The following is a 10,504-nucleotide window of genomic DNA, read 5'->3' on the forward strand; positions in this document are numbered from 1 at the left end:
AATACAGAAATATATAATTAAAATATTGCTTTTATATTTTGTGTGTTATAATATTTTTAAACAATAGTTTTTTTAATAGTCCCCACCCAGCTGTTCTTGAAACAGTGTAATCCTGCTTTTAAAAAGCCTTGTCCAATATCTGTCATGTAAGAAAATATGAATAAGGAACAAAAAGTAGTACTATCTACATTTGGAAGTATTATCCCAGCTTTTAATTTGATTATTGTTTTAATGATAGTGAGTATTTAGAAACCAGGTTTTGATTTTCTAAGCTTAATTCTTAGTACTATAGGAATTTTAGAAAGGATGATTTTTTTTAAAAAGCCTGCCTCTTAGCAGCAACTATATTATAACTTATTCTTAGATAATCAGTTATAAATGACAGATGAGAATGTGATACAGAATGAATACTTCTTAAACACCAAAATAATTGTTTTTTCTCTGCTTCAGTCCTGATGGTCAGCCAACACTGCTTCCCCCAGAACATGTACAGGAGTTAAATTTGAGGTCTACTGGCATGCTCAATGCTATCCAAAGATTTTTTGCATATCATATGATTGAGACCTATGGATGTGACTATTCCACAAGTGGACTGTCATTTGATACACTGCATTCCAAACTGAAAGCTTTCCTCGAACTTCGGACTGTGGATGGACCCAGACATGATACGTATATTTTGTATTACAGTGGGCACACCCATGGTACAGGAGAGTGGGCTCTAGCAGGTAAACTCACCTTTGGCAGTTTCACTATTGTAAAGATACACATGTATATGTAGAAATCTGTACTTCACACACAGTCATTAAATTTCCAGGATTCTTAGTTTACTGAACTGTACATATGACTCTAATTTGTTTTTCTTTGCTCTAGCATCCCTGTTTAGCCATCTCTAATGATAAGATTCAGAAATATGTCTTGTAGTGATTAGAAGGAAAAAATGCTTTGAGACTTATAGTTTCCCTGAAAATATTTTCAGAATTGCTAAATATATTTTTCAGAAGCTGATAAACTTCGTTGACTAGTATTTTTAAGTTTTGAAATGTTATGGATGCAGATTTCAGTAGTCCTTCACATCTGTAGTTTTATTTATGTTTATAAAGCTCACCAAAATTTTAAACAGCAGATCATGTAGTATGGTGGGAGTAGCATTTAGGTCAGGAGACCTTGGTCCTGGTCCTAATTTGCCACAACTGTGTTATTTTAGGCAAGTTAGTTAACTTCTGTTGGCTTCAGTTTTCTCGCCTGTAAAATAAGGCGGTAATTTTAAATGATCATTGAATTTTATTCTAAGGTACAAAATTCTGTAGGGATTGTTTTGCATTTGAAAAATCATAAAATAACTTTGGTTTACATGCATTATGGGAAATAGAAAACTTCTTAGTTATTGCCAAGAGAGAAATGAGATCTCTTTATATAATATATAAATTTGTCAGGCTTTCCAACTATTAATAGAGAGTAAGTCAAGGGCTTTGTTTTGTGAATTGTTACTTGCTTAGGACCTATAACAGAGCCCAATACATAGTAGAGGATCCTTAAGTAGCTAATAGATGAAATCATTGAATAAATCATTAAAAAAGAAAGGTAATTTTCTTATTTTAGATTAGAAATAGTTATTTTAATTACATGATTTTTTTCCATAAAAGAGTGTAGATGTTTTAAACCAAGAATAGATAAATAATAAAATAGTCATGAATAAATTGGAAACATTCAGGATGAAGAAAAAGATAAATAGAAGTAGTATGGAAGGACAGAGGCAGAGTTGCCAATATAAGAACTCCAGAAAGAAACAAACAAAGCGTTAAGGTAGAGATGATTTTAAACCAGTGCGATCTCACTAATTTCATGCCAGATTTGTAACTGGAGTTTTTTATCATAAAGAGAAATATTTTTTTGAAATTTTTCTTTTTTGCAAATAAATATTGAATAACTCAGTGGCCTTCTAGTAGAAAGACGAGCTAATATTTATTGGGCACATTTTAAGCATCAGCTTACTGTACTTAGTACCTTACACACATTGTTAATCATTATGTGAAATCCTTTGAGATGGATACCACCACTTGTTATCTTCATTTTTGAAAGGATGAAATGGAAATTGTAAGTTGTTATGCAACTTATGATTTAAGACCAGATCTGCCCGGTTCCTAAAGTGTATTTTCCCCGCCACTGTACCATGTTGCCTCCAAGGGTGAAAGCCGTGATGATAAAAAAATGGCATGTTCTGGTTAAATGGATATTTTTGTTAGCATGGGTTACCCATTTCAAAAAATTAGAATGTACAAGACTAAAAGATGTACTGAACATTAAAACTACTTGAATATAGTTTATAAAATCATTTACTTGACCTATAACTTTTTAATTACAAGGTAGAAAACATCTTTTTAACCTTTATGGCTACTTTAGTTTCAGGTAAAGTATAACATTCTGTGTATTCCAACTCAGAGCACAAGAGAAAGCTTTAGTCAATTAAAATAGTCTTTACAGAAATAGAATTTTAGATCTAAAAGTAGGGATTACTGAAAACTTACTATAATCCTTATGATAATAAACTCTACCCAGATCAAATGGAAAAAACAGGGCTAATTTTTGGTGGCCATGCATATATCCCTAGTTATTTTAAAGTGTTATAAGAGAGTAATTTTAGAAGTAAGTTTTTTGTGTGTGTTGATATGAAAGATTTATTACTTAATGGAAACACTTTTCAAAAAGTTTGCAGTTTTCTTAAGTAATTTAAAATTCATTAAGTATTTCTTAAAGATAGCTATGGAAATCAATTCTAGATGTTCATTTACTAATTCTTATATCAGCGTTTTATTTTTCTAAGAAAATAAAAAAAACACTAAGATACACACATATATATGTATCAGGTTTTCAAAATTTTCATTCATCATTAAGTTAGGAATAATTTTTGAAAACTTTAAGAACTCTAAAATAGAGTCGTATTTTAGGTAAATGTTTAGCAGTTACATTCTAGAATGATGTCTTTATAATTTTTTTTGAAGTATGTTACCAGTAAATTGACCATTACAGAATTCATCTGTTAGCTAAGATTTGTTCTTGTGTAACTTTGAGAGCTTATTATAAGAAGTTTAAAAAAATAGAGAGAGAAAGCATACTGATCTCCCTTCCCTGAGAAAGGTAGATTTTATCTTATAATTCAGCAACTGCATACTGTCAAGCATGGCCTGAGGCATCTGGCATACAGAAAAGCCTGCTTTTCGGTTAGTTCATGCCCTGACCTGCTTTAGACATAACCCTCAAGGGCTGATTCTGCCTCACAAATAATATTGAATATCTCTGCTCTGAGGAAAATGCTTTAATCTATTCCAAATTACATGACAAAGAGCTTTAAGCTCTGCTAATTTATTAACAGTTGGGTTTTTGTTGTTGTTGTTGTTGTTGTTTTTTCAGCCGACTTTGAAATAGGAAACATCACAACTGGATTTTAGTTGGGTTAGCAAATTAGTAGCAGACCCAGTATTAATATCACTGTGGGAAAGAGAATCTATATTTGCCGTTTATCCCATACGTACTTAGAATATGTAGTCTTCTTATATTTATGGAGTTTCATGATATGGAACCTAATATTTTTGCCTCTGCTTGAGGATAGAAAACAATCATGGTAATTACAAGAGAGACAGAAATAAATGGGAAAAATGTACATAATTTATAAAGTAGTTTATTACAAATAAAGCCTTTAAAAAGCAGTCTCAATTACTTGAAATGCATCAGATGGCTGTTATCTTAGATAGATGTAAGTACTTTGAATCTGGGCCAAAAGCCAAATGTAGCATAGAACCTATTCATAGGAGAAAGCAGAGCAAAAGAAGAGAAATCGTTTAGAAAGCTTTAATGCTGCTTTAAGTCTCTTGTTGATATCTAAAGAGCATTTATATAAGAGAATTAGGGTAGAATATGCTAAAGAGTATTTATTGAAATAGTTGTGGATGGCATGTTGGGCAATGATGTTTTGTGGCAGATGGAATTTATATAATAGTTCTTGTAATCTGTGTCATCCTCTGATCTCTAGAGAAATTTAATAGAGCTGGCAATAATGGAGAGTTAACGTTTGGCCATTTTTGAAAAAGTATCTTTTGGAGGTATCAGTGGAATAACACATTAGTAATATGTGGAGACCATGTACTGAAATACTCTCTCTGAGATAATATGTGTGAGTGTTAGAGCGATTAATAAAACAAGTTTATTTTCATGTTCTTAAGCTATTGTGGGCTGATTAACAAAACATTAATCAATTACACATAAAGAATATGATAGAATCCCAATTCTAAAGGATTCTCTCTCTGGTGGTGTCCATTTTTAATGGTGAAACCAAGAGGACAGCTGATTTGGGGGAAATATGTATTCTGGAGTTAGGTTGTTGGATCTTGTGCTGACAGATTATAAAAGTAACTTATGCTCAATGTAAAAATTACAGAAAAGTATTTTAAAAACCACCTGGAAGTGAAACACCTAGCAATAGCTGCTGTTGTAATTTTTGTAGATGCCTTGTCATGCTTTTTCTAATACATTTGCTCATCAATAAATTTTCTTTATAAATATTTTGTTATAAGATTTCCTCCTAAGGTTTTAGGACATAGTTTATTTCCATTTCCCAAATGGGAAAGAAGTCTTTTTTGCAATTTTTTGTCCCTATGTCTGTTCTTTTCTTAGGATAGATTCGTAGAATTGGAATGATCATTATCAGTGTACCATTGAGGCAGGGCCAAATGAGGTGAGGGTGGCAGTTGCCTCAGGCACAAAACATAAGGGAATGCCAAAAAACTCAATAATCAAAATGAACATTTTAATGTAGTACACTTAAAAATCAAAATTAATGCAAAAAAGATCCACGATGAACTAGATGTAAAACCTGTAGTCAGAAGTTTATTTACTTTAGAACTTTCTGGGTATATATTTTTTTAATCCCTTGTTCTTCAGCCATAAAACTGATTTAAATGTAAATCTGTTCTTAAATTCATTCTTGTACAGGTAGGAATAGGGTTTATTTTCATTCAGTAGGTACTTACATATGAGGAAGAGAAGGAAACAATGATACAGAATGGGGGCCAAACTTTTTCTGTAAAGGGCCAGATATTTTTGGCTATGTGGGTTTAGATGCCTGTTGCAGCTATTCAGCTCTGCTGCTTTAGAGCAATGGCAGCCATAGACAGTGTAAATGAATGAATGTAGTTGTGTTCCAATAAACTGTTATTTATGAAAATAATTATATGAAACTTAAATTGCATACAATTTTTACTGTCACAAAATATTCTGATTTTCTTTCAACCATGTAAAAATATAAAATCAGCTCTTAGCTTTCAGGCCATACAGAAAGAGGTGGCAGGCTGGATCTGGCCCATGGGTTGTAGTTGCTGCCCCTGGTATAGAATGTTAGCTTTTCTGTATAGTTGTTTTCACTAAATACAAAGTATTTTCTTAATTTATACTAGCAGATTCCTTTTTATGTGATTAATAAGGATTTTTTTTTTACCTGAAGTTGAAAATCTGTTGTAAAAAATATCTTTTCAAAAGATACTTTGAAAGTGTAATTTAAATACTTTATTTTTTGCTTATTTAATTCTAAGAACTTAAGGAAAATACATGTAAGATGAGTATGTTCCCACTAGGAGAAAATTATTAAGAGAGTTTTCTTAATGAGAGGCTGCAGAAATTATTGCTGCATTGAATTTTCTCTTGTTCACAGGTGGAGATACACTACGCCTTGACACACTTTTAGAATGGTGGAGAGAAAAGAACGGTTCCTTCTGTTCCCGGCTTATTATCGTATTAGACAGCGAAAATTCAACCCCTTGGGTGAAAGAAGTGAGGAAAATTAATGACCAGTATATTGCAGTGCAAGGAGCAGAGTTGGTAAAAACAGTAGATATTGAAGAAGCTGACCCGCCACAGCTAGGTGACTTTACAAAAGACTGGGTAGAATATAACTGCAACTCCAGTAATAACATCTGTTGGACTGAAAAGGGACGCACAGTGAAAGCAGTATACGGTGTGTCAAAACGGTGGAGTGACTACACTCTGCATTTGCCAACGGGAAGCGATGTGGCCAAGCACTGGATGTTACACTTTCCTCGTATTACATATCCCCTAGTGCATTTGGCAAATTGGTTATGCGGTCTGAACCTTTTTTGGATCTGCAAAACTTGTTTTAGGTGCTTGAAAAGATTAAAAATGAGTTGGTTTCTTCCTACTGTGCTGGACACAGGACAAGGCTTCAAACTTGTCAAATCTTAATTTGGACCCCAAAGCGGAATATTAATAAGCACTCATACTACCAATTATCACTAACTTGCCATTTTTTGTATGCTGTATTTTTATTTGTGGAAAATACCTTGCTACTTCTGTAGCTGCTCTCACTTTGTCTTTTCTTAAGTAATTATGGTATATGTAAGGTGTTGGGAAAAAACATTTTATAATGAAAGTATGTAGGGAGTCAAATGCTGACTGTAAATGCATAAGAGATGTTAAAAATAACACTGCACTTTCAGGAGTGTTTGCTTATGGTCCTGATTAGTAAGAAAACAGTTGTCTATGCTCTGCAATGGCCAATGATGAATTACTAATGCCTTATTTTCTAGGCATATAATAGTTTAGAGAATGTAGACCAGATAAATTTGTTTACTATTTTAAGAAAACTACCAGTTTACTTACAGAAGATTCTTTTTTCCAAACAGTAGGTTTCATCTAAGACCATTTGAAGAACTGCAAACTCTTTCTCTTAGAAAACAAAGAGGGCTGCCTAAAATAAACACAAAATTTGCTTCTACTCCATCACATTCAGATGTCTTGGTTGTGACCTATTACCAGTGTAGCAGAGAACCCAAGTTACATTTTAGATCAAAACATTGTTTATGTAGGTATTGTTAAAAGGCTAGCGCCTACAAATTGCCCTTTCATGCTTTGGTCAGGGGGCCCTGAAAACACTGGTAATATTAAGAGTCTTTCTCAGGGTAACTTAATGTTTTCTTAATGAACAATGTTTCCAGCTACAAATTCTTCCAATAAACTGTCTTCCTTTTTGAAAAGTACTCTCATAGAAGAAATTTAGCAATTTCTCATTTACTGACTCAATCTGTTTTAAGTATTCAGAAAAGATTTTGATCCCTATTGAGTTAATTCTCTGCCATGAAAATTATTTTTCTGATCCTTGTTAGTGATAACCTTTTTTTTCTACTGAAGGTCAAAGGCTAGGAAACAAGTCATTTCTTGTATACATGTAATGTATTATGTAAAAAAGTATTCATATTGGCAATTTTAGTTAGGCATAATAGTGTGGTTGTAATTTTTAAAACTTAGTGTTTGTCTGATTAAAGCAGGCACTGATCAGGGTATCTCCTAAGAGGTAATTCACTTCTAATTCCTTTCCAATAATTATTACATTCTAAATTTTCATCTATGAGAAGTAACAAGAAGGGAATAGAATTAAATTGGAGAATAATCTAATCTTCATTGTTTAAATGGTTTGACTTCTCACCATTGAAGCCATTTTTTCTAGCCTCAGAAAGAGGAAATAATGCCTCCACCATTTTCTACCTGGTGACTTGAAAATTGAACTTTTCAGTTAGGAAGAAGAGTCGGGGAACTTGTATACCACTATCTATGCAGCATTGTTATAGTCTGATTATTTCTGTGTTTTGAGTATGATTTTCCTAATGCTCTAAATAAAATTTTGTTAAAAATTAATTTTTCATTTAATGTGCAAATATTGAATAGTATATTAAAAGTGGTAGTCATTAAAAATGCCCAGGTTTTAGAGTTCACGTTTGAAAGTTTCCAATATAGGTTAAGGATTTGTATTAGCACTGTCCAAACAGTATAGTTTTTTTTATTGTTCTGTTCAGCAGTAGTGTAGTAGAAAAGCCAAATGTTAAAATTGTGAGCTTTTAGCTTTTTTTGTTAATGGTAAGTAAAATCTCCTTTTAGATTTCTCAGCTCTTTGTGAGCAAGTTAGCTTTAACTAAAGCATTATCTCTTCACTGTAACAAAGTCAAATACAAAAGTATATTCTGCATTCTTTATAAGGTAGTATTAAGGTGGTACTAAAAATTACATTCTAAAAACAGCTGACAGTTTGACAGCCACAAACCTAACTTTTTGATATGTATTTTCTGTGAAAGTAAAACCAAAAATGGTCTTTGGGCCAAGAATGTGACTTGAACCAATTCGTTAACCAAAAATTTATAGAATATCCACTTTGATGAATTCTCCTACCCAAACAAACAAAAAACTATAAATGACTTTTTGGGATGGTACCACAAAGCTGACATTTTAAAAACAATAACGAAGGGTGTAGAAAACAAATATTACAAGAAGGATAAAGTGATTGGTTACTTTCACCTAAAGATTAAAAAATAGATCTGACAATTAATGAGACTAATTTGTCCATGGCTGTCAAGTTTAAGAAAGAGTTGCTTGGAGTGAAAGGAATTCTTTTAGGGTGAAATTTTACCATTCTATTAAAAAGAAAGAGGTAACTTGGAGATATTTTTCAACATAATTTTAATATTTGTTTCCTCGTGTGATACCTTGCTAAAACCACAAAACCACTAGCCTCTAAAAACATCTTTTAAAATTGTGTACACACTGTTGCAAAATAAATAAGGAGCTAAGTTCTTTCTCTCCCCATGACTTTTCAGTTATACTGTCATTTTATTCAAAAATGTTTAGTTTGCTCCTACCTAAACTCTTCCCTAGACTACTTGGGGTTATATTTCCATAGAATTCGATCTTGCTCTTAATAAATTCAAAATTCTTTGGAAAAGATGCATTTCAGAAGATTATTCTTATGACCAGTTATGCTTTAAAAAATTACATTCTTAATTAAAATGCACTTATATTTAATGCATTAGTGGGTAGATTTTCGTTGTGAGTAAAATGTTCATTAGAATCTATTTGTAACTGGATATTTTGTAATTTTGGACTTAACATATTTACTCTTGGGTACTGCTTTTTTATATGTATTCAGATTTATAGCTTAGTCTCTTTTAAAGTAATACTCTACATTACTTTCCCACAAGTGATGATAGTTTTAATATAATGTTAATGCCAGAAGAAAATGATTTAATTTTAAGAATGTGATTAGATGTATTTGACAGTAAATGCTCAAAGGAGTTAGATCTGTCAGTACTTTTGAATGTCTCCTGTATTGGAAACTATTAGACTGTCACCTCTTTTTAGGCAAAGGCTTACACGTGTTGGTATTTCTGGTACACAGTTACCGAGAAGAGTGCCTTGTCCATAATGAGAAGCATTTAATAAATATTTTGGGCTGAGTGAATAAATTTAGAATCCTAAGGAGAAATTGGAATAACTTGATTGTAAATTACTACATTTTCTTTAGTTTTACATAAATGGATATTATTTCAAGATCTTCATTAAGCAAGTAATTTAGTAAAAACTTACAGAATCCGTAAAAGGAAAGCAAATCTCAAATTTGTAGTTAATAAGTGTTAAGATTAGGGAAGGAAAAACTGTTTCAGAACTGGTTTGAATGAAAACATAGCTGATGTTGCCAAAAAAATGGCTTTTTGTGGGTTTAGTCCATTTCCATCATGACTCTAATATCATTAAGATTGAATCATTCATTTCCTCACTATTATATCTAGACAGATTGAAATTTATCACAAATGGAAATTATTAAAAGAAAAAGTCTGACTGATGAACAAAGAAGGAATTTGGCTATGCATATCAGTGACAACTAAATTGTAAGGTCAGTAAAACAGGCCTATAAACGTAAGCAAGGTAAGGACAAGCTAGGGAAACTACAAGTATCTCCTTTTTTATATTGTCTTAACCTGTTCACTAATTACAACACATAGAAACAATATAAAACAATGAAGTTTAAGCAGTAATTGTTTTGAGAAACCATTCTGTCGATAATTTACATTTATGTTTATTAGGAAATACTGTTTTTATTACTTAGACCGAAGTTGATTTAAAATTGAAAACTGTGGGCTACCGTAAGGTTTTTTGTTTTGAAATATTCAATACCTAAAAGCCATTCTGATTTTTAAAATTGAAGTTGACTAGTCATCTTGTATAATGACCTCATATTTTATAAGTTTGAACTTAAAATAGTTAGAAGTAGACAATTTTAGTAAGCTTTTGTTTTTATTTGGTCTAGCCTAAAAGACATTGATTTATCTCAAAGATTTTTAGCAACATGCAAGGGATAAATGAGTACGGCATAGACAAGCAGTGTTCACTCAATGCCAAGTAAACTTTTCTAAGTTTAAAAATATTTTTATGTTAAAACATACCAATGTATTGATAAACAAAATTTGCATTAATTTTTAATATAAACTATAGACTTCAAAGCAATTTTAATCTTGCAATGGGTCATTTGATTCATCCTCCTCATCCCCAAACACTTTGGACCTAATACTGCATGTTAATGACACTCTAAAAAGTTTTTTTTTTAAAAAACACCTTTTTCTTTTGACTTGGAATACAAATAGCACAATTAATTTTCACTAAACAAATACTTTTG

The 10,504-nt window shown here is 31.8% G+C and overlaps 1 protein-coding gene across 2 annotated transcripts in view; it reads left to right on the forward strand.

The window, feature by feature from the left end:
- Positions 1 to 7,698, forward strand: part of TMEM168 (transmembrane protein 168) — a 30,196-nt gene extending 22,498 nt beyond the window's left edge. For both annotated transcript variants that reach the window (XM_011977066.1, XM_011977065.1), the window contains one exon: positions 5,702 to 7,698. In XM_011977066.1, the coding sequence (XP_011832456.1) occupies positions 5,702 to 6,249 (548 nt within the window). In that variant the 3' untranslated portion in view covers positions 6,250 to 7,698. The remainder of the gene's footprint in view (positions 1 to 5,701) is intronic.
- Positions 7,699 to 10,504: the final 2,806 nt, after the last annotated feature.

The sequence above is a fragment of the Mandrillus leucophaeus genome, unplaced genomic scaffold (assembly GCF_000951045.1).
Source record: "Mandrillus leucophaeus isolate KB7577 unplaced genomic scaffold, Mleu.le_1.0 Scaffold1721, whole genome shotgun sequence".
Classification (NCBI taxonomy): domain Eukaryota; kingdom Metazoa; phylum Chordata; class Mammalia; order Primates; family Cercopithecidae; genus Mandrillus; species Mandrillus leucophaeus.